Below are 26,110 nucleotides of genomic sequence, written 5' to 3' on the forward strand. Positions count from 1 at the left end.
TGGGTGCTCTTGGGAAAATTATTCAACCTGTTCAAGTTTCTGTTTTGTTCTGGTAAAATAGAGATCATAATACCTCAGCAAATCATAGTCCTAATTGAGATATCCTTAACACATTGTCTAGCATGTGATAAATGTTAAATTGTCTAGCATGTGATAAATGTTAAATTAAATTAATAGTAACTATTTTTATACACCATTGGTGTATAAAAGTGAATATTTATAGTTAATATAAAATATTTAGTCATATTGTATTCAGGAAAATTAGCAGAATTTTAATCATTTGTATTTTTCTAATTCCCCCTTTTTCATTGCTAGAAATAGGCAAATAAAAATTCAGGAATGTGGTCTCAACCTCCTTGTGGTCCACTTAAATGCAAGTAAGTTAACCAGTAGGGCTTCCACAGTAACTATGTTCTAAAAATCTGTGATCACAACATTTGCTGAATTGGACATAACTCCATAAAGTAGGTAACAGCCTTTCTGCATGTTTAAATGGTAAAGGTCTTGTGTTTTCTTTTTAGTAGTGGGTGTCTGCAGAGATATCCTGATGTAATCTAGGTGCAGGAGTTGAAGGCAGCAGTATGGAAGGAAGTCTTTATCTATAAGGATAGTTGTCAGGGTACCACTACTTTGTTAAATTTTTTCATACTTAGGATGTGGGCTTTATCCTAGCAGGGAGAGAGACTGGGTCTTATATCTATACCCAGCGTTCATTCAGTACCCCAACTTTTAGTATACTAATATTACTTGAGATGGATATATGAGCCTAAATGCCACCTTAGTACTTTCTAGTGAGTGCAAGTCATGCACACATCTTGAGTTCAGATTCCCTTCCTCTTGAGGTCAAAGCACCTGGGAAGGAACACTTTAATGAGAAGATTGCCTGGTGACTATTCAGTTAAAGCCAAAAGAAGTGGCGCATCTAAATGCATAATTCATTCAAGTGGTCAAGGTTGATAAAACGTACCTGGTCAAGGTTGATAAAACAACAGCACACTTCTCTGTGGTGACAAAAAAACTTATAACCCTCAGCTCTGTGATTTCTGACTTGCACACACATGTTGTTCCTGCATGTTTTCTCTTAACCCTCTCTTTCCGGGTTCCACTGCTAAGTGAGCTATTTTTTATGGACTATATTTGTATCACCTTTTTAGCTATTTAGCTATTTAGCTATTCCCAGCCTTGGAGACAGTCTGTCCTACAGTTTTATGCAGGTTGAGCTACTGTATTTCCTTGAGTCTATCCTTACAACTACTATTACCAGTAGTGACATGTATCCTGAATTCAGAAACTCTAAAATATATGTAAAGCAGGAGCTGTTGGGGGAGGGAGGATTATGAAAGTAGTGCAGGAGTGTTTCTAGGGCTTCTACTAAGTGGGTTTGCACAAGTGGTAAACACATTGAAATGCTACTGTGCCAGTTAGTACATATCCTTTGCTAGTAACCCTCTGACTGCTGCCTCAGCTCATTCCTGAGGCCTCTAAACCACACCATGACCTAGGAAGGGACCTAGGACCCTGTGCAGCCTGTGCCTTTTCTGATTGGTTAGTGCCCTTAAACTGCTACTTATTAAATATTCTGTATACTATATTTGGTATTAGCTCTGGTAAATACACTAATTTCACTTTCTGGGGAAAAAAAAAAAAACTTTTCTTCCTTTGTCTCCTAATTTTTGAGAAGCACTCAAGTCTCACCAGTGCACTGCTTCTGAGGAGTTACATGGCATACTGTAGAATAAAAAGGGGGGCAAAATCCTAAATGACTCTACCTTCAGCTCTGAGCAAGACTACTCTCAAACCAGCCTAGACAGAAACAAAAAATCCTTACCATAAGACCCACATCCTTCAATGTGTGAGGAGCCCTTTTCTCCCTCATGTAATTTAATTCTCTCTACTTTCCATTCTTTATTGACCTCAAGCGCTCAAGATGCCCTTTAAACTAAATAGTGCCTTCTCAAAGAGAAATGTGAAGTGTTTATTTTAAACTCCTAAAGAAGTAAAATATTGAGTAAATTCTACATACATTTGACCTGCTTCACTATTTTTGCTATAGGGTTCATGAGAAACTGTTATCAACCTGCTCTTTTTCTTTTTGAGTACTGGATTTATTTTGGTAGAAACTTCAATACGTATTTATACTTCCGATGGTGACTCTGAAACACTAAATTGTGTGATTCCCTGTAACACATTTCATAATCTGTCAGGGCAAACTATTTTCAAGTTCTGCTGAAGCTAATTGCCTTTGTAAATCAAATTGTTAAATTTGAGTTATAGTTTAATTAGGTAGAGTAGAATGCTTGCTGGTCTACTCTGTAAACAGTTTTATTCTGTTGTGAAATGAATAGGTCTGAAATGAACTAAGTTTAAAATAGATTTTTGGTGTTTTGTGGGCCTGCTTTGATATTATTCTTAGTCATTATATTATGTTAGTATATTTGCATCAGAAATCTCTGAAAGGAAATAGGAACAGTTTGACTTCCTCCTTTCCAATTTGGATGCCTTTTGTTCCTTTCACTTGCCGATTGCTCTGGCTAGGACTTTCAGTATTGTATTGAATAGAAGTGGTGAAAGTGGGCATGCCTATCTTATTCTGGATCTTGGAAGGAAAGCTTTTAACTTTTTCTCCCTTCAGTATGATGTTAGCTGTGAGTTTGTCATAAATGGCTTTTCTTTTTTTTTCTTTTTTTTTGAGATGGAGTGTTGCTCTGTCACCAAGGCTAGAGTGTTGTGGCGTGATCTTGGCTCACTGCAACCTCCGCCTCCTGGGTTTAAGCAATTCTCCTGCCTCAGCCTTCTGAGTAGCTGGGATTACAGGCGCCCGCCACCATGCCCTGCTTAATTTTTTGCATTTTTAGTAGAGACGAGGTTTTACCATGTTGGCCAGGCTAGTTTTGAACTCCTGACCTCAAGTCATCTGCCCACCTCAGCCTCCCAAAGTGCTAAGATTACAGGTGTGAGTCACCACTTGTATTGAGGTACATATCTTCTGTGCCTAATTTGTTCAGAGTTTTTATCATCAAATTGATGTTGAATTTTGTCAAATGCTTTTTCTGTGTTTATTGAAATGATCACATGGTTTTTATCGTTAATTCTGTTAATTTGATGAATCACTTTTATTGATTGACAATGTTGAACCATCCTTGCACCCTTAGGATGAATCCCATCTGATCATGGTGAATTATTTTTAAAGTGCTGTTGAATTCAGTTTGCTAGTATTTTGTGGAGGGTTTTTGCATCTGTATTCATCCAGAATGTTGGCTTATAGTTTGTCGTTTTTATTGTTGTGTTCTTGACTGGTTTTGCTGTCAGAGTAATGCTGGCCTTGTAGAATGAACTTGGAAGAATTCCCTTCTCTTCAATTATCTGGAATAGTTTGAAAGGAATTGGTATAGTTCTTTAAATGTTTGGTAGAAGTCAGCAGTGAAGCCATCAGGTCCCATGCTTTTCTTAGACGGGAGATTTGTTATCACTGATTTAATCTTGTTAGTAGTTATTGGCCTGTTTATCTTTGCTGTTTTTTAATGACTGAATCTTCATAAGTTGTATGTGTCCAGGAATTTATACATTTCTTCTGGGTTTTCCAATTTTTTGATATATAATTATTCATAATAATTTCTTGTGATCTTAAATATGTAAAACCCTAGGAGTCCTTCAAAAATTCTTAGAATTAATGAATAAATTTACTAAAATTTCATTATAAAAAATCAATATATTTAATTTGGTAGCTTTTCTATACATTAACAGTGAACTATCTAAAAAAGAAATAAAGAAATCTCATTTATATAATAATAGCTACACACACACAAAAATTAGATACCTAGGAATAAATTTAACCAAGGAGGTGAAGCAAGATCTCTACACCAAAAACTATAAAGCACTGATGAAAGAAATTAAAGAGAACAGAAATAAACAGAAGGCTATTCTGTGTTCATAGATTAGAAAATTAATATTGTTATATTAAATATTGTTGAAATGCCCATCTACCCAAAGTGATATGCAGATTCAGTGTAATTTCTCTCAAAATACTAAGGGCATTCTTTGCAGAAATAGAAAAATCAATCCTAAAAATTGATATGGAACCATGGAAGACCCTGAATAGCCAAAGCAATCTTAAGCAAAAAGAACAAAGCTGGAAGCATCACACTACCTGACTTCAAAATACACTAACAAGCTATAGTAACCAAAACACGTGGTACTGGCATAAAAACAGATACACAGATGAATGAACAAAATAGAAAGCCCAGAAATAAATCCACATATCAACAGCCAACTGATTTTCAACAAAATGCCAAGAGACACATTGGGGAATGAACAGTCTCTTCAATAAATGGTGCTGGAAAAACTGGATATCCACATGCAGAAGAATGAAACTAGATCCCTATCTCTCACCATGTGCAAAAATCAACTCCAAATGGATTAAAGACTTAAACATAAGACCCAAAACTATGAACGTACTAGAAGAACATATAAGGGAAATGCTTCATGACATTGATCTGGGCAATAATTTTTGAGTAAAACCTCAAAAGCACAGGCAACAAAAGCAAAAATAAACAAATGAGATTACGTCAAACTCAAAAGCTTCTGCCCAGCGGGGGAAATAATCAACATAGTGAAGAGACAGCCTACAGAATGGGAGAAAATATTCTCAAATTATACATCCAACTGGGCATTAATGTCTGGTCTATATAAGAAGCTCAAACAATGCAACAGCAATAAAAAAAAACAAATAACTTGATTTAAAAATGGGCAAAAGATCTGAATAGTCATTTCTCAAAGGAAGATTTAGAAATGGTTAACAGGTATATAAAAAATGTTTTTATCACTAATTATCAGGGAAATGTGAATCAGAACCATGATGAGATTTCACCTCACTCCATTTAGAATTGCTATTATCTAAAAGATAAAAGAAAACAAGTGTTAGTGAGTATGTGGATAAAAAGGAATCTTACTCTTGGTAGGAATGTAAATTAGTACATTTATATGGAAAACAGTATGGAGGTTCCTCATATAATTAGAAATAGAGCTGTCATATGATTCAGTAAATTCACTATGGGGTGTAAATCCAAAGGAAATGAAACCATATATTGAAGTGGTATCTGGACTTCCGTGTTTATTGCAGCACTATGAAAGATATGAAATCATACCTTGGCTATTGTAAATAGTGCTGCAATGAATGAATGGATTAAAAATGTGGAATATATACACAATGAAATACTTTTTAGCTCTAAAAAATAAAATCCTGGCATTTGTGACAACATGGATAAATCTGGAGGACATTAAGTGAAATAAGTCAAACACAAAAAGCTACATAGTGCATGATCTCACTTATATGTGAAATATAAAAGTTTGTTTCATAAAAATAGAGAGTAGAATATTGGTTACCAGGAGCTGGAGAGGGTAGGAGCAAGGGAGGGGTGGGGAAAGATACAAAGTTACAGTTAGAGAGGAAAAATAAGTTTTGGTATTCTATTTCACATTTTAGGTAAAAATAATATATATTTCAAAACAGCTAAAAGAGGATTTGAATGTTGCCACCACAAAGAAATGATAAACATTTACGGTAATAGACTGCTAATTACCCTGATTTGAACATTACACATGTATATACTTGTATTGAAACATCACATTTTACTTCATAAATGTGTACAATTATACATCAATTAAAAGAAAAACTTAAAAAATTTTGAAAAAAAAAAAACAAACAAGGATTGAAAATCCATTAAGTAAACAATGTCACTGAAGAGCTCAGTTAAACATAGAAAAAAAAAAACAAAAAACAAAACCCAAGCATTTGTGGAATTTCAGCCCAGGTTATCCCTTTCTTTGTCTGATATTCAGGTTAAGGATTCAGATAGTCCAGGCAGCCAGTGCTAGGTCAACAGCTGTCTTTGAATCATAAACTCTGAAGGTGTTCAAGAGGCTTAAAGGATAATGATGTGCTCTAACCACCAAAGACACAAAGAACTCGAAAATATTTGAAATTCAAAGAAAGAAACCAGCAGTGCCAGTTGTACAAAACCCTATGTAGTTATCTTGCACTGTGAGAAGTGCTAAAAGTTAGTGTGGAAAATTGGATACTTGGATACACCAAAATGTAATTATAAGTGATTGCCTCTTGTCATAATGTGGGAAAGGTAAGGCAGAAGATTGAGGAAGATCAGAGAGCTCCATGAGGAAACAGAGATGAACTGAGTCAGCGTGTCATTTACTTAAATGGAGATTATACATTCTTTTAAAAAAGTACTAGTACTTTCTACCTATGCACACCTTTTAAAGGGAAATAATTTTAAAAATGACAGAACTCCAATACAAGTATTTTTATTAATGATAATTACTAAGAATGATTTGATGTAGAAGCCAAGATACTTCATTGTTCTAAAAGTTTATGGCTTCTGTAAAGAAAGAAAAGTATTTATTTTATCAAAGTGGTGTTTGTTGTAGTAAGGAATATGTTTTACACTTGGGTCTAGTACACACATAATTATTTACATGCACAAACCACTTTTCCAGATTTTACTTATCTTACTACATGTGCTTTATTTGATGTTTTCTGTTCTATTCCATTTTTTAAAAATGCTGTTTGCAGCCCTCTAAATAGATTTCTTGATATCTTTAATGGATTGCATTGAACAAGGGACACAGCAGCATACTCCCAGATGGGGGTACAGCTTTTCTTGGTTCCTTAGACACCATAAAAATACAAAGCTGCCAGTCATTTCTGTTCACCCTGGTGACAGTCCCGTTAATTCCTTTAAGAAGCTTCATCTGGGTCTACTGCAGGAAACCTTTAAACCTTTGTGTCAATTCCAAACTGCTTGAGAGGCAGACATATGGCAATTCTGAGTCTCAGCCAGCCTGTTGGCTTAGTATATTTGGGAGCAAGTCACAAATTAATTTTCTAAATTGTTTACATAGTACCAGTACTTCTTGCCCTGGGTACTTTCACATCTATTCCTTTCATCCATGTGGGAGCTAGTAAGAATCAATCCCAGCACCTTGATAAGGCAAATTTTAATTATGTGTCTTTGGGATCTGACCATACATAGCTGGTCAGGATGAGGCTTAGGCCTCTCTGATATTCTATCCCCACAATATCTGTGCTATCTAGTGGGGATCAGGCTGATTTATAGAGCAACCCAAGGGCTTTAAATACAAATGGGTACCTCAGTAGAAACAAAGTCCTGAGACTACTATCAAGGTAGATAGAAATGTAATGATTCAAGTAGAAAGGACCAAGCACAAATGCCTTGTAGCTAGAATGATCAGAACACCAGAAAGAGCAAGGCAAAGTTCAAGGTGAAGTAGTTTGATAAACAATGTTATAGGTAAGTGAGGAATGTTTCATCCAGGGCTGTTATGACATAAAGGAATGTGACAAGGGACAGCTGTGTACACATAGATTCTTAGCAATGAAAGTGACACAGACTCATATTTGTGGCCCAGCTATTTGTGTCTTAAATAATCTTGGTGAGTTAGGCAAGTTTGGTGTCTTGAGGGACAGTGATGGGCAGGCTCTCTATCCAGAAGTCTTAGATAACTATACTTGATGATTAAAAGAAAAAAAAAATTCTGTCTACACTTGGGTTTCTACCAAGGTGTTTAGGTTTTCTGGGCGCTCTGAGTCAGCCCCAGAAGAGTGCAAGGACACACTTCATTGATGATTAGAGCTCTCCTTGTTTGATATCCACATTTTCACTCCCCGTGGCATGATGGTTCTTGCGGGGAGGGGAAGGGCTTTGACTGTGGTTATCTGGAAACAATCCTTCCTTCCCATGGTAGAGTGATCCTGGTGAAACTTTTAAGCAGTCAAAATGCATGCTGATGTTTGCTGAGATTCTGATTTTGACTCTTTAGGATGCGTTTCTGTATTCCTTCTCATCCACAGGACATTAACTAGGGAGATCTCTGAATTTTGAATACAAAGTAAGGTTGGAAGTGAACTTTCTATTGTGATTTTTTTGTGATAGAGGAGAGAATGGTAAAGAAGACATTAAACTTTAGATTGTTCAGAGGTTGAAGGTCACTGGGTTAATGATATTGGATTTGGAAATGACCCAATAAAAATAAATTCATTTCTACTTTATGAGTTATAAGATTCAGTCGCTCTGACCTTCTTTTTTTATGTAAACTACATGCACTCATCATCTGAGCACCTTTACGTTTGTAGAGGTATTTATACCTTTACAAACACTTCTCTGTGCGTGGAAAGCCCTTCTCCCTTCCTCCCCATCCAGCGAGGAATCACTGCCTGCCTGGGAAAAGCTTTGTATTATTGATTATTTGTATACAATTCTATCTCTGTACACTGAAATTTCCCTAAAAATAATAAAACTAACAATTTATAGGTATATAGTGATTACAATATGAGAGACACTGTGTTTTGTTATTATTAACTCATTCAGTCCTCACAACAATCTGTTTATGAAGGTATGGTTATATTTTGCAGAAAAGAACATGGCATAGGAAAGTTAAGTGACTTTCTTAGGGTTCCAGAGCTGGATTTGTAACCAGGGAGCCTGCCTCCAGTATCTGTTTAACCACAATGCTATGCTGACTCTCTAATTGTTGACTGTGTCTTGTGTATCTTTGTAGCCTCAGTGTAAAGTGCATTGTCTCATTCATAGGAGGCACACATAAATAATGTTGGTTTAATTAATGAAATTAACAAAAGGCTGCACTCTCCTAACCAGGTCCTGTATCTCCTCTGCACCTGAAGTTCAGACTTGATAAATGAGGATTTTACACATTAATTTGAAAAGATCTGGAGACAAGTTTTTATCCTGCCCAAGAAATGTGGGGAAGTGCTGGATATAGAGTGTCCTGAGTGGAAGATGAGATGTAGCGCTTAAACAGAAAAACTCTGTAGTATAAGAGATGTGTATTCCTGACTATTCCAGATGTCTAGTAGGTTGGGAGAGGGTGGTGATGGTATGAGGAAGGAAAATTAGAAAAAATGTTCCAGGATTTATTTATTCTTTTGATATCTTGGTTAATTTGTGGATGATGATATGAGGAACAAAAATTTTCTTTTAGAGGATAGGAAGGAGAGCATATTAAAATTATAGCCTGAATGAAGTTATCTATTATCCAAGAAAACAGTTCATAACAGAACAAATCCTTTCAACAATGGTTTTTCCATGAGTGAGAAATGGCCCATTTATGACAACTTTTTTGCACTGAAAAATATTGCTGCACTAGTTCTGTGATGAAATCTGTGGTGACCATGGATTGGAGATCAGAGTGAGAAGACCTTCTGGTTTACAGAAGTGATAGCTAACTGGTTCCAGAATAGATTTTACCTAAAACCTTATATTCCAAACCACCAAAATCCAAGGATAGCAATGGTGAGAATTTTATGCTGTTATGAATAGCTTTCAGTCTTTCTTAGCATCTCTAGATAATCTAAGACCAGTCATATCTAATGGACAGAGCTTTAACAAACACAAAAGTCCATAGTCAAGAAATGCCTTACTTGTTGCCTACCTAACTAGCATGGTTTTTGATTAATCAAGCTGTTTGATGATTCAGTTCTACATGAAGAGGTCTTGCTTTTGGAGTAAATCTGGGATATTAGAGAGAGGTAAGAATTTCCTTTAGGGAATTGACTGATTTTGGCCCCAAAATGGCAGATCCCAATATTTTAAATAATGTTCTTCATCTTAATTTAGGACTCTTCTTCTGAGACATATCTTCTGAAAGAATGAGGTGCAAATCATGACCCAAGATCATATTGATTACTCTTAACTCAGTAGATTTCCAATGATTATTCTCCATTTCAAACATTTATTAGTCATGCTTTAGTTGAGATGTACATGAGATATACATGTGTATGTATATATAAATAAAGTGGGCATACAAAGGTGGTTTATACTTATTGCAGCTATTTTTATAATCAGTAGCAATTACCATAGTATTGGTAATTGCCTGAATTGGTAATTGGCCTGAATTACATATGACCTGATCATTAGAAAAATGTCAATTATGGATGATCTATGCTTTAATAAAGACTTAAGCATAACTCCAAACTTAAATATAGAGGAAATAATGTTATAATCTTGGGCTGAAATAATTTAGGGTGAGAATTTATTTCAGAATGATATACTGTGTTTTAGTTTATATTAATTGAGATTCAATGAGAGATTATATTACAGTCAGAACTGAAAATGAAATTGCTAGGTAAAATATGGTATATTTGACATCAATAACTATGACTGTGATCTAACAAAAGAAAATAAATCATTTATATTCACCAAGGAGTCACCATCAAGGCCTTCAACAACCATATCCAATGTTGTAATAAACCTCTGTCACGTGTCATCAAATATGTGTAGAATTTTAAAATAGCTAAATGTACATTTATATATTAATGTTGAATTCTGAGAACCCAAAGGCACACAATATTAACAAGAAAAGCCATACCTTATATTTTAGCAGCAATGAGAAGACAGACTTTTTTAACTCACAAGTTTTAGAAATAAAATTTCAAGTTATTGTCTTTGAGGAAATGTATTGCTTAATTTAGACGTGCTGTCAATTTTCTTTCTCTATCTATCCTCCTAATCTCTGATTTATAACTCTGTTTTCTTATGTGAAATGAAGAGGTTTGGGCTAAATCTATCTTCAATCTAGTTATCTTTCAACAAATATATATTGAATGCCTATTTGTGTTAGGCACTGTTCGAAGTGAAACAATGAATATAGCATAAGACCTCCAGGTAACAGGGGGAGGAGTCACAGATAGCAAGCAAAAGAGTAATAATTTCAGATCATAAAGAGTGTGATAGAAGACTCTTCTCACAGGAGGCTTTGCTGTGGTTTGCAGCTGTGCTGGTTATCACGCAGTCATTAAAGCATGCAGGAGCATTTTGGCAGCAGCAAACCTTTGGATAGCTTTCTAATACCATAGAAATACAAACAGTAATGTGGGATACAAAGTGAATGGGGTCAGAGTGCACACTGGTAAGATTGGCCAGAAAAAGGCTTTATGAGGCCCAATGATGACAGCAAGATAATGTCAAAAATCTTAAGGACGAATGCTAGAGAAAGGACTAGTTGAGTGCAAAGTCCCTAGAAGGGATCCAGCATGGCACATACAAGTCACAGAAAAAAAGCCAGCAAGTCTGGAACAGAATCACAAGGGTGATAGTCGGAGGGGAAAGGATGGAGAAATGAATAGGGTCAGAATACAGACCACAGTAAATTGTTTATGATTTTACTTGTAGTAAGAAGCCATTGAAAGTTTTTAAGCAATAAAGTGATTTCAATTGATTTGTTATTTGAAAGGTCACTTTGATGGCAGTGAGAAAAATAGAGGGGATGGTTTGGGGTATGATGAGTAGACAAGTGACAGGGAGACCAGATAAGAGGACATTGCAAAAGTCTAAGGTAAGATTTTGTCTTGAACAAGGGAAAAAAACAATGGGGATAGTGGAAGAATATTGGGCTTAGCCGATGAGTTGGAAGTAGAAGCCTTTTTAATGGACTGACTGTGGGCAATATTAATGATGGGGATTAAGGAAGACTGCCTCATTTGTGCAATTAGTTTTGAGTCCCTACTATGTTCCAAGCACAAGGTTAGGCACTGGGGATTTTATGTGTGGTGAACAGAACTAGACACATTTCTTGCTTTCGGAGGAGTTAAAATCTGGTGAAAAATAATCATGCAAGTCAATAAACAAGTACAAGCCTAGAAAAGGGCAATGAAATAGAGCTATGTGGTATTGTAAGTTCATACAATGGAGAGAACTAATTTAGCCAGAATGTGTGTGTGTGTGTGTGTGTGTGTGAGAGAGAGAGAGAGTGTGTGCATGTGTGTGTGGTGGTGGTAGTAAGGGTGGATATGCCAGGTGAGAGAAGGCTAAAATCTGAAGGAAAAGTAGGATATAACTAGGGAAGCAGCAGTGAAGTATGGCAGTAGGACTGCTCAGGCCTGGTGGTGGCACAGTCAAGGAACCAACCTCAGAAGGCTGGCAGGGCTGGAGGGCAAAATCTGGAACAGTGAGAAGAGGTTGGATACTATGGCATTGAGCAGACATGGTCTTGTAGGCCATGTTCGGGACTTTTGTCTTAATAACTATGGAAACCTTTGAAAGGAAACTGTCTAATTGCTAAGATTTCTTCTTACTCTAAATTCTGTATATTTCTTTGATTTAATTTGAAATATGAAAATGGTAGAGCTGTAAAATGACCTTCAAAAACCAGTGAAAGTGCTGGCATTTGATTAACATAATTAGAGAGTCTCTTGAAGAATCAGCATGTAAGATCATCTTCCCCTCAGGTGCAATTAAACGTTTCAGAATAGCTTAGTCATTACAGTCCTGGTATTATGACACCATGAATATTATCTTTCCCAAACCTGGAATGCCTTTGGCCACTGTTCCGTAGGTTGTTCTGTGGCCCCTGGATTTTATGAGCTCATGCAACATGGACATATGTTCAGTGAATGCCTGTGTAGGTAAATAGACATTTATATGACAAGTTGAGTTACGAAACACCATATCAGATGATATTAAGAAGATGATTAGATAAGTTTCATGAATTAAATAGACTAGACTATATCTGGATATCCCTGCCAAACTTTCAACTTTTTAAGATGAAGAGATTAAGAATATAAAAAATGTAGAGTAATTGCTATCAGCTGGGGGCAGTTTTGTTCCCAATGGAGTAATTAGCAATGTCTGGAGATAGTTCTGATTTCTGCAACTGGGGTTAGGGTGCTACTAGCATCTAGTTGGAAGAGGCTGGCAACTCTGTGAAACATCCTGCAGCAAAACTGGATGTACAGGACACGTCCATACAATAAGAACGAATGGCATCAAAATGTCAATAGTGCTGAGGTTAAGAACCCCTTACTTTCACTCATTTTAATATATTACAAATAATTTTGGCTTTCTGAAAGAAAATAACTATCACATGGATAGGGATATGCTTTTTAAAAGGAGATGGATGAGGAGAATGAGCTCACATAGGTTAAGAGTTCTTCAATTTTTGGTGCTTTTTATTTGCATTTTTCTACTTTTTCCAAAATAATTGTATATTCACTAGTATTATTTGATCATAATGAGCTGCTTATTCTCCTCTTAGGTGTTTTTAACCTGCTGAACATTGGTGACCTCTTTATCCTTCTGTTGGGGCTCAAGAATCCTCCATGGAGAAGCTCTTGGGAAGTCACATGTCTCCCAGACTGTGCTCTCACACATATAACTCTGTACTTATATACAGGAAAGCATTTTGCATACTGGATTATTTTGGCATTGTTGAGTGATCTTGAATTAGGAACCAAGTGAGAAACAAGACAAAGAGTAGGATAAATGGAGGCAAAACATTACCATTATTACTAATAAAATCTGGGTTACAGGATGTACCTTAGGTATGACAGCCAGCTAGTCTTCCCAAATTGAACCCTATCATTGGGCGGAATTACCTGCCCTGTCACAGAAGCTCAGACAGGGGCAAACTTCACTATTGTGGAGAGAAGAGCATTTCCCTGGAGAAGCAGCAATGCCAGCCCTTTGTGGGAAGCTCCCTTCCATGAGGAAAAGATGAGAAGTTGAGATGAGCATACATAGCTGTTTACTTCCAAGTTTATCAATCAGATGAGTCATGCCACCTCTGTTGGTGCAGAGTGAGGAAAGGGGAAGAGAAAGGTACTTAGTTTTACTAATTGAGTTTCATTCACTTGGAAGGAAGTATCAAGAGTGGGAAAGATGTTCTCCTCTACCCCTTGCCCCAAAGCTACAACTGTAACTCTGCTACTACCTTTGCTACCCAATACGGTATCTACTATGTGTGACTATTTATACCTTAATTTATTAAAATTAAATAAATTTAAAAATTCAGTTTCTCAGTCACACTGGTCATATTTCAAATGCTCAGTAGCCCCATATGTCTTGTGGTTACCATATTGGACAATACAGTTATAGAACATTTCCAGTGGATGGTGCTATTATGAGATTTTACCCTACTCATCTTTGTATTATCAATGCCTATAAAAAGGCCTGACTTTGAGGCCCTCAGAAATGTTTGCTGGAAAAGCACCCTGGCTCATGCCTATAATCCTAACACTTGGGGCGGCCAAGGTGGGAGGATCACTTGAGCCCAGGAGTTTGAGACCAGCCTGGGCAACATATAGGGAAAACCTATCTCTACAAAAAAAAAAAAAATTAACTGGGCATGGTAGTGTACATCTGTGGTCCCAGTTACTTCTAAGGCTGTATTAGTCCATTCTCATACTGCTGGTAAAGACATACCTAAGACTGGGTAACTTCGAAAGAAAAAGGTTTAATGGACTCACAATTCCACATGGCTGGGGAGGCCTCACAATCATGGCAGAAGGCAAAAGGCACTCTTACATGGTGGCAGACAAGAGAGAATGAGAGCCAAGCAAAAGAGGAAACCCCTTATAAAATCATCAGGTCTCATGAGACTTATTTACTACCACAAGAACAGTATGGAAGAAACGGCTCTCATGATTCAATTATCTCCCACCAGGTCCCTCCTACAACCTGTGGGAATTATGAAAGCTACAATTTAAGATGAGATTTGAGGTGAGAGGATCATTTGAGCCTAGAAGGTCAAGGCTGCAATGAGCCATGATCGGGCCTCTGCAACAGAATGAGCAACAGAATGAGACCCTGTCTCAAAAAGGTGTTTGTTAAATGAATACATGAAAGTGGAATACTGCCATTTTGTTTTTCAGATCTGCATGTTGTAAAGTTCTTTCCATTTTAGCGCAGCATAGATATCTTGTTAAATGAAATAAATCAGTTGAAGAATGTGCATTCTATATTATTATTTTTATTTAGAAATAATTATTTGTATGCATGTGTGTGTGCAGCATGGGATGGTGTTGGTTAAAAGCATGGAAAAAAAGTCTTGAAATATACATATCAGACTGTATATATCATCTGGTGGTTGAAATTGAGGGAAAGGAATAAGGAATACCTTTTTTATTTAAAAATCTTGTTCCTAGAAAACTGAATTACTTTTGAGTAAAAAAATTAGAAAATTGAGGCCAGGCGCGGTGGCTCACGCTTGTAATCCCAGCACTTTGGGAGGCCGAGGCGGGCGGATCACGAGGTCAGGAGATCGAGACCACAGTGAAACCCCGTCTCTACTAAAAATACAAAAAAAATTAGCCGGGCGTGGTGGCGGGCGCCTGTAGTCCCAGCTACTCGGAGAGGCTAAGGCAGGAGAATGGCGTGAACCCAGGAGGCGGAGCTTGCAGTGAGCCGAGATTGCGCCACTACACTCCAGCCTGGGCTGTCGACAGCGAGACTCCGTCTAAAAAATAAATAAATAAATAAATAAATAAAATAAAATAAAAATTAGCAAATTGGGTAGTATGTTAACTTTCTAGATACACTAAGAAAATAATGGCTCTTTTCAATGTCAAGTATTAATGAAAGGCAATTTTAAGGCAATCTTAGCACTTTATATGTTAAGAAAAACTGTATTGAAGCATAAGGACAAATAACAACCATCAGCCTAATGGATATTGCATGTAAACCATGAATTCTGTTTTGTTAGGAGTGTGCAAAATAATGTTTTATTTCCCAAAAATATAGCTTCTCTGCTATGCTGCAGAGAAGGATAGGGCCAGATGGCACAGTTGTCATTTTTCTGTTAGACCGCTTGACCCAGCAGTATACTTTCTCTGACCTCTCCTTATTGAAATTACTTTTGTTCATTGCAGAAGTAATCTTCACCCTGGAAACAGACCTAGTTGTGGTGTCTGTGTCAGAATACTGACATACTGACTGTGATAATCCTTTTGCGGCCTTACCTCACTCCTCGTTTGATAGTTTATAAGCTCACGGATGCTGGACCAGAATTCAGTCCATAAAATTAAGGCATTCCATTTGACAGGGCCAAATCTAAACTGCTGAAGCAAGAACACTAAAGCATGAAGTGGTGTCTTAAAAAGTAACTAGGGTCATCTAACCCACAATAAAAATCAACCTGGTTTCAAATGAAGATTTTTACATGCTGTAACAATTTCTTAGGAAAAAAAGGCTCTAATTATGAGAATATAAAACTAAATGAGAATGACAAATAAAATAATATAGAATGAGTAGTTCTATATTATTAGGAGCTCTGCTATTTTGTTTCATGCCCAGTTGATGGGAGAAAAGAATATTTTCATCAAACAATTGAATGAATTTAAAGATGATATAATCACCTAGGAAAATAACATTAAAAGCAGTCTTGAAAATGAGCATTATAGAAATGATATCTTTGTAATTATTGCATACATTGACTAATATTCATTATTAAATCTTGATGGTTCTAGGCTTGGATAAAATTCCATTAGGATGAATGTATCCCTGGGGGTTGATATTTGAAGAGGCTGAGCTGTTTGGTAGCTTACTCCTTGCTTATTTTTTTTCTTATTGTTTCTACTTTTCAGACCCACTATGAAAATGGAGAATATATTATCAGGCAAGGTGCAAGAGGGGACACCTTCTTTATCATCAGCAAAGGAACGGTAAGCTTTGGTGGCACAAGACAGTGATGCACTAGGGGAGCCTGGGGTTGGTTAGTAACTCCAGTAGGAACACATGCAGAGTCTTGTGCTACATGAGTTTGTTCCATTTTTGAAGACCAGTAAGTAGCCTACTTGCTAATAATCATAATATTAGATGACACTGATATATTTGTGTGAATAGAAAGATCTCCATAATTAAAATAATATAATAAAAAAGAAAATACCGGCTGGATGCGGTGGCTCATGCCTATAACCTCAGCACTTTGGGAGGCCAAGGCAGGTGGATCACTCAAGCTAAGGAGTTCAAGACCAGCTTGGGCAACATGCCAAAACCTTATCTATACAAAAAATAGAAAAAATTAGCTGGGCATGTTGGTGCATGCCTGTCATCCCAGCTACTTCAGAGGCTGAGACAGGAGGATTGCTTGAGCCCAGGAGGCAGAGGTTGCAGTGAGCCAAGATGGTGCCACTGCACTTCAGCCTGGGTAACAGAGCAAGACTTTGCCTCCAAAAAAAGAGAAAGAAAGTACTTAGGTCACTTACAAAATTCATCTCATCATTAGAAGCAGTAACATTGCTATAATGAAACATCTGGGCTTTGAAATCAGATGGCCTAAATTTTAATCCTGTTATGAAACTTAGTCATTTTAATACCCTTAGGCAAGTTGCTGAATACTCTGAGGATGATAAGGATAGATATACATTAATGTTTTGTTATTTTCATAAAGAAATATTGATACTAAAAACTACTAAAAGTGATAAATTATAAAGGAAGGGGTAAAAATGGGGTAGACAAGGGTTATGAATGAAAAATCATACTTTATTTCTAAAACTTAATTTTTCAACAATATGAATTTATTTATATCTTAAAACTAAGAAATTGAGTGAATTGGAAAAAAGAATTTCTTTTAGATTAATGCTATACTATTATATTACTAAAATACCTTAAATTTATTTCCACAGTAAAGCTATAATCATTTTTGTGTTTATGTCATTACATGATAACCTATGATTTAAACTTATGTTTCTTTATTATGTATCATTACAAGGAATTCATATTTCTGTATGTACTAAGTATAGAAAGAGATGGAGAAGGAAATGCGAATAGAAAGGAAGTGATATGCCAGTTTCCATTTTTGTAATTATCACTTTATAAATGAAGCATATTTATTTCCTCTAATTTAACAAAATGACTGACTGTAACTTATAGCTCATATATAGAGAGATTTACAGAGCTACAGTGAATAGAATGCAGTGGAAGATTATAAGTATTGTTGAATCACAATTTAGATAATTCTCCTTGGACTACTTTTGGATCAAGTGTATGCATATGTCAATATTTACACCAGTGGCATGTCACACAAAAATGAAGAAAACAATATTTATATTTTTATTGTTCCTATTCTTTTGACTGATCTCTGAATGCCTGGGATAGAAGTAGAACTCAAGGCTGACTTCTTAAAAGGTATCATGAAATGACATGTCTGACCACGGTTATAGTTAAAATTATATCTTGTATTTCCCAATGTTAGAAGATAAGAAAATTTTAATATTTTGTAGTTTATGTGATAGATTGTTAGAGCTTATCATTTATTGTCTTATTGTTTAGATTGACTAAAGAATCAGGGTAAACTGAAAATCACCATGGATGTAAATTATTCGAAAAGTTGCACAGGGAATTTGTCCTGACATTCTAGATTTGTTTTTTCTTTACTACATTGCTAATTCTTCGCTATGATGCAATGATGTGTTTATACTTTGAGATGGATTTCTGACAGTCTTTTGTTACCACCCTGTTAGTGCAAATTTTACTGCCTAAAAGTAGTGCTTTGTAACCAGTTTCAGCTGAAGACAGGTGCATTAGTCATGCCTTTTTACAAGTTTCGTAATAAGTATAAGTAGAAAAACAGTGTAGAAGTTACACCACAGGAACCAATTCCCTTGGCAATATTTCAGAGCACTCTGGGGATTCTGGGAGGGAAGTAATACTAATATATTAGACTCTCGACACATTCAAGATCTTTTACTTTAAACCAGACATAAATTTCTACTAACTTACTTTTTTAGGTCACACAAGTTAGCTGCTATGATTCTTAGTTATATAAATTACATAATAATTGTATTAATTTTATTCATTCTAATACTAATATACTAACAATATTAATTATATTAGTTCTAATTCTAACATATTAAAATCATTAAGAATATGTCACCATATACAATAATTAGAATATATTAAGTCTTAAGAAGCAGAAGGTGAGGTCAGCATACTTAATGGCAAAGAGCAGGAAAGACAGGTGAATAATAAGAGAGTAGACTCAGTTGAGCAGGCAAATAAGTTGTAGAACTGGAATTTTCTACAATTATATGTTATATGTTTTGTTTTAGGTGTGTAGATGTCAACTTGTTTTCGCATGCATTTAAAAAATGTATAAAGGATAACCTTGGCCAAGATCTGTTTCTTGCTACCACCAAACTGGCTTTTTCTTAGAAAATGCTGTGAGATAGAGAGACACAACAGGGGCTGCCAAGCTACAAATGGAATTCCCCTTGTTCAGTTCCACTTATTTAAGTGTAAAACAATTTTTATTCTTCCATTAAGCACATTCACACAAAGAGAGAAGCATTATAAAATAAGCTTTGCAGTACTTGTTTTTCCCCCATTAAGCCTGTGCAATCTGATTTTTCTAAAACCTGAGGCAGAATGCTTGCAGTGATGATAGTGATGATGGCTAAAATACCTGGTGCTGCCTCAAGTAGAAACTCAGTTAGTTCTCTATACTTCAATCACTCCATTCCAGTTGCCTGGAAATGTGACTTGCTTCTCCAACAGTGAACTATAAAGCACCAAAGGTTCCTCCATATGTCCCTGCAGTTGTGTCACATCACAAAATGAACTATCTCTTTATAAATAAATCAAACCAAAATTGAACAGGATGGGTAAGCAAAGTTGCCGAGTTCTAATAATAGCTCAAATGCATTTTGATTTTTCTGATTCCATTCAACATACCTTGTATCCCATCATTAGAAAAAAATGTGATTCAAAAATTCTTGTCTATCAAATGGCATTTAAAATCACATGGCTTTGCTTCATAAAATTAACAAGTATTTAAACATGCCAAGTAAACATGTTGCCTTAACACAATGCTCAGTGTTTTTTAATATAAAAAGTGTTCTGTTATGGAAATTTTATTTGCATATGTATACATATATTTCATTATGGTGAAACCTCTGAGGAACATTTTTTTAATATCAAGAACAAGATAAAGATATGCATTATTACCAATTTTGTTTAGTGTGGTACTAGACATCCCAAATACTACAGTAAGTTAAGAAAAATAATTAATATTTGGAAAAAGAGAAACAGTAATTATTTATACATGATATGTTTTTAGTTTCTTTTAGGATTTTATGTAGACATATATATTATTAAAATTAACAAGAGTTTAGCAAAATCAGCATTTTTCAGTATATTTTTCTTTATTTATGGAACCGTTCTATATCTCTATACAACCCAAAATAATAGCTATTATTCACAGTTGCTATCTAAACTAAAATTATCTAACTTAACTTAAATGTTAATTTCTCAGTAGTAGTAGCCACATTGCAATAGCTACTAGTAGTGGCTGTATTGGACATTATAGAACTGGATATTTTATTATAAATGAATATTGAAAAAGCCATATCATTCAACATATTGTACCATATTAACAGTCTAAATAAAAAAAATCACATTATCATGCCAAATGATGCAGTGAAAGGGTGTGACAAGTCTAACATCCATTCATAATAAAAATTCTCAGCAAACTGAGAATATAAGAGAACGTTCTTGCCCTGATAAGTGGTATCTACAACATGCCTACAGTTAACATACTTAAGGTGAGAAACAGAGCAATCAATAAATGAAAGTAACTGACAACAAAAGGAAAGTCTTTTCAACAAATGGTGATGGAACTGTTGGTAATCCATGGACCAAAACAGGGGAACCTTGACCTGGACTTTATACTTTATATAAAAATTAAATGAAAATTGGTAATAGATTTAAAAGTAAAACATAAAGCTATAAAACTTTCAAGAGAAATGTATGACTTGCTATTAGATAGGAAGAGTTCCTAGGCATGACACCACCAGCACAATCCATAAAGAAAAATGATAAATTGGGCTTTATCAAATTTAGAAACTTTTGTTCTGTGAAAAACACTGTTCAGAGAATGGAAAGACAAATTACTAACAGGGAAAATTATTTGAAAAGTACACGTCTGGTAAGGGGCTTATATTGATCCTATCCTTTATTGATCCTATAAAAAAAAACCTCAAAATCAACAAAAAACACCAAAGTACCCACTTTAAAAAAAAAAATGAATGAATGAATGACTTGAGCACATCAGCAAAGAAGATTCACAAATGGCAAATATGCACATGAAGAGGTGTTCATAATGATTAGTCATTAGAAAAGTGCATATTGAAATTCTGAGATACTACTGCATACTTAATGGAATGGCTAAATCTAAAAACAAAAATTAACAATATCAAGTGCTAGTGAGGATGCAGAGCAACTGGTATTCTCAATCACTGCTCCTGGGAATGCAAAATGGTAAAGCCATTCTGGAAAACAATTTGCAGTTTCTCATAAAGTTAAATAAACATTTACCGTATGACACAGCAATTACTCTTTGTGATATTTATTCTATAGAAATGAAAATATAGCTCACACAAAAAACTCTGCATCAGTGTTTGTAGCATCTCTATTCATAATTGCCAAAACAAGAAATAAACAAATTGTGTTATAGTCATTCAATGAAATATTAGTCAGCAATAAAAAACATAAACTATTGAATCTTGCAACAACTTCAATGAATCTTAAAGGTCTAATGCTGAGTAAGAAAAATAAAGGTCTGAAAAAGTTAAATATTGTATTATTTCATTTATATGGCATTCTCAAAAAGATAAAATTAGTTTGATGCAGAACAGACTATAGGGGTGAGGAATGAGAAGGGTATGACTATAAATACATAGCATGAAAGAGTTTCTGGAGGTGATGAAATTGTTCTGTATCTAATTGTTCTGGGAATTAGACAAAGCTATCCATGTGTTTAAGTTCATACAACCATATTCCAAAAAAGAAGTAAATTTTACTATATGATAGAAGTAAATGTTACTATATGATAACTTAAAAATTCAAGTACATTTCTAAATACTGTAATGTGTAACTAAAATATGTTTTTAAAATACCATTTCAAAAATCAAGTATGTAGGCATATCTATAACAAGAAAATGTTTAAGTCTTTTAAGAAGAAAATTTTATCTAAAATATTATAATGAAGAGCAAAATACCAACATGGCAGAACATCCAAAAGAAAGAGAAACATATTGGGAGTTACTATAGTAGATATCAAGACCTATTATAACATTCAGGTAATGGAAAAAAAATGTGGACTTAATTTGACTGAAAACCAGACAAATATGTCAGTGTAAGAATGGTGAACCCAGATAAAGATCCATGGTAATATGGAAACTTGATTTAGGATGGCATGGACACTACAGATATCACAACAATTGGTTATGCATAGGGACATAAATAAAATTGGATCCCTAGCTCACACCATACATAATGCCAGTTTCAGATGTAAATGTGAAAAGAAAATTTAGGAAAAAATTAAAAGATAATTGGGATAATACTTCCATTATCTTGGGATAAGAAAGCATTTCTTGAATAAGCTATTTTAAAATGCAAATGATAAAATATAACATGATTAAGTGTAATTACCTTAAAATTAATACATGTGTTCAACAAGACACCATAAAGATGGTTTAGACAAACCATAGTCTTGTGAATGAACAACAAAAATAATCAGTCCAATAGAAAAATAGGCAAAAAGCATGATCAGGCACATAATCAAAAGAAGCACAAGTGGCTCAAAAAATAAGATGATAAAATCTCCCACCTCTATTAATAATAAGGGAAATGCCATCTAATACCTACCTTTCTGGAAAAAAATCAAAGTCTGACAATATTAAGTATTGATAACAATATAACATAATATAATATGCATTTTCACCCATTGATGGTAGGTATGTAAGATTGTACCAAGAGTGAGTTAATACCTAGTAAAATGGAGATGCATATACTTAATAACCTTGTTCTTTATTCATAAACATTGGCCCTAGTGAACTCTTACCCATGGACACTAGAACACATGTATAAGAATGTTCACAGTAACACAGTTAATAGCACCATAAAAACAAAGTATAACAAAAATAAAACTGGAAGCAACCCACATTTATATCTACAGAATTAGTAAATTGCATAATATTCATATAATGGAATACTGTTTAAACAAAGAAAATAAATCTTAGCTTTTATATGAACATGGGTGAATCAAAACCTCAAGGATAAGGGCCCAGTAACCTTTATTTTAGATCAGACTCCCTACTGAAGATTCCACATCTATAAAAGCCTCGTCAGCATACAAATTAGTGTCTCTGTGATACAGCTTAGTGGTAAGTAAAAGTGTTAAAAACTGAATTTCCATGGCTTTGAAACACTGTGTGGAGGAGTAATCAAATGGATCAGTGGAGAATAATAATTGAATTTCCTCCACCTTACACAGACCTTCTTAATACTTATAAAAATTCTGGTCTTTGACATCTAATCTCTAGATTCAGAAACCTGAAGCATAGTATTATTAAATGTGTTTAAGTGTTGAGCACTGTCTCAAGAAATTAGTTTTTTTACTTCATCACATTTTCCAGGTAGTGAATTTTAACTATTTAACCTTTCTGGATGACACATAGACAGTTTTATGAATGTTAATAGAGCTTGAGGGAGAAGTGAATTAACACAAAGGTACAAGTTACTCTATTTTTGTTTTCATTCAAGCAACAAAAAACATTATCACTTGCCTTCTGTTAAGTCACAAGTCTTGTGTGTTCTAGGCTATCTATCTTGTTAGTAATGACACATTCTGTTAAAACAATTTACAAGTATTTATTGTGTGCTTATTATAATTTGTGGAGAATGCCAAAGAAATACAACTTTCTTTTAAGGGCACTTTATTTATTATAGTAAAGAAGGGCCTATATGTAATTTATCTATCTTTAGAAATAGAAATCCTACCAAATGAAGCATGTGGATTATGAGGGATATAGTCAGTTACAGCCACGCAAGAAATCTTTATGAAAATGTGGTGTGTCTTCAGATAGAAGCTGGATTCTTCTCAGGGAAAGGGATAGGCTTATCCTAGAGAAACTAGGATACGCATGTGGAGGCATTTAGAAGGATGTTCATTTCAGCAGCAAGAAAGAAAGAAAGAAAAAAAAATTGAAACAATATAATTGCCAATTTATAAGATATAGGTAAGTAAATATATTTACATAAAGAAATAAAACTCATACATTAAAATAAATGAAATAGATTTATACCTAAGAGCATGGAATAATTAAAACCATCTTAAGAGAAAAAAGTAAGTTGCAGAATGATGAATACTACTTATGTTATTAACATATTTTAAAAATACATATACATAAACACATAAAAAAATGGACAGAATGCTCACCAAGTTCATTATAGTGATTGCTTCATAAAGGCAGGAAAATTAGAATGGAGATGAGGAATTAGATCAAATTTACTAGTAATGCATTATTTCTTTAAAATAACTTGAAAGGATAACAAAATATTTGGAGGTAAGCTCTTGTGGTTTTCCTGGGAATTTATGATATTGTTCTTTGGTCCTTTTAGTGGTAATTTAAATGCTTTTTCTTTATAAAAATAAATTAAGAAAAGAAACAAGAAATGGAATTAACTTCATTAATTAGTGTTGCTTTGTCCATTGTGGGTAAGCAGTGGATTTAAACTTTCATTGTTTCTCTTTGCAGGTAAATGTCACTCGTGAAGACTCACCAAGTGAAGACCCAGTCTTTCTTAGAACTTTAGGAAAAGGAGACTGGTTTGGAGAGAAAGCCTTGCAGGGGTAAGTAGATCACATGTTATACAGGTTTTTGTTTGAGTGCTACATAAATTTCTGTCTGAAATTTTGAGCTCCTAGCACAATAGGCTTTTTATTTAGTGCTTATCCCAGTATCAAATATGGACCCTTGATGATAAATAAATTTTTATTTATTTTCAGCTGGACTTGGAATCTGTTTGAATAGGTTGTGGAATAAATTCCTTAATTTCTAATAAATCAGTGTTACATTAATTGGAAACATTTTCAGGTTTGTGTCCTTAATTGCAATCTCTATAACAACTTCAAAGAGAAGAATTCTGTGCTAAACTTTGTGCAATAATTTTACTCAGAATCATTAAGATGGTTGGTTGAAATTTTGGAAATCCCTAAACCTGTTTGTACAAACAATTGTTACGGGATCTTTGGGGTGTCAATTTCCTGGCTGGAAACCTGTGGCTGGTGGCGCCTTTGCCCGAGTTTTGCTCGGGCCCACTGGGCTCATTATGCCCACTTGGCCTGGCAGGTTGTACTCAGTTCACACTACCGACCTGGTTCTCAAACCTTCAAGGGAGACTGCAAGTCAGGCGTGAAGTGGCAAGGGGCATGTGAGCAAGCATGGGGTCCGGCCACTGCACAGGCAAACAAGCTGGCTGCTGCCGTGAGGTGGGCAGCTCCAGGTGCTGGCATGGGCTCTTTGTAAGGCTGTGGCCGGACCAGGCACACCACAAGCAGCTTCCCTGGCTGGCACCAGGGAATGTGGTCGTGCCTGGAAGCTTAGAGACACCAGGAACTGCATAGCCCCAAAGCGGGAGTCACAGCCCCGACTCGGGGAGCTCCCAGGTCTGGGCCCCCCAAAAGGCTACAGCTCTTCTCTCCTTGTCTTCATCTGCAATGTGGCAAGCAAGGGACACGTTTCAGCCCTGTTTGTATTACAACTCTTTTAGCCTCACCATTCAGTGGTTCCCAATTTCTTGACTCGTGACCAGGAAGAATGTGGTACACAGACAAGTGGAGGTTGAACAAGACAAAGAGGAGCTTTAGTGAACACTAGAATAGCTCAGAGAAAACCTGCAGTGGGCAGCCCCTCTCCATAGCCAAGGTGTCCCAGTGAGTGTTCAGCTCTTAGCAGAGTGGGTAGCTTCTCTCTATAGGCAGGTCGTCCCAATGAGTGTTCAGTTCTCAACAGAGAGGGTAGCTCCTCTCTGCAGCTGGTCGTCCCATCATCTGCAGCTGTCAGCAGAGAGGAGGCCCTAGAGTGGGTAGCTCCTCTCTGCAGCTGGTCATCCCAGTATCTGCTCTGCTCTGGTTAAGCCTGGGGCTTTTATGGGCCTCAGAGGGGCGGAAGTACATGCTGATTGGTTCATGAGCAGCAATAGGCGGGTCCAGAAAAGGCACTGCAAGTTCCCACTCTGGTCCATGGGACTGGCAGCCTGGCCTCCAGCCTTCAGGCCCTCCCTGGTCTGAAGGTGAGGCCTTAATGGAGATCCACCCCCCTTCTGCCCAGAAACCTGCCTGCCTCCTGCTGCCATTCATGGCACCCAGGCTGTAGCCAGGGGCACCTGCAGGCCAGCACCAAGCTGCCCTCAGCCCACCATTGGATTCCCTCCTATGCTCATTGGCACCCAAAGCCCAGAGGGGGGTGAGTTGGCAGGGGACTGGCATGTCAGCACTGCCCTGA

The 26,110-nt window shown here is 35.8% G+C and overlaps 1 protein-coding gene across 3 annotated transcripts in view; it reads left to right on the plus strand.

Annotated features, from left to right (window-relative positions):
• Positions 1–26,110, plus strand: part of PRKG1 (protein kinase cGMP-dependent 1) — a 1,338,496-nt gene that overhangs the window by 1,101,805 nt on the left and 210,581 nt on the right. For all 3 annotated transcript variants that reach the window (XM_058436250.1, XM_032137641.2, XM_058436251.1), the window contains 2 exons: positions 16,409–16,486; positions 24,362–24,456. In XM_058436250.1, coding sequence (XP_058292233.1) covers positions 16,409–16,486; positions 24,362–24,456 — 173 coding nt within the window. The remainder of the gene's footprint in view (positions 1–16,408; positions 16,487–24,361; positions 24,457–26,110) is intronic.

The sequence above is a fragment of the Hylobates moloch genome, unplaced genomic scaffold (genome assembly GCF_009828535.3).
Source record: "Hylobates moloch isolate HMO894 unplaced genomic scaffold, HMol_V3 SCAFFOLD_3, whole genome shotgun sequence".
Taxonomy (NCBI): Eukaryota; Metazoa; Chordata; class Mammalia; order Primates; family Hylobatidae; genus Hylobates; species Hylobates moloch.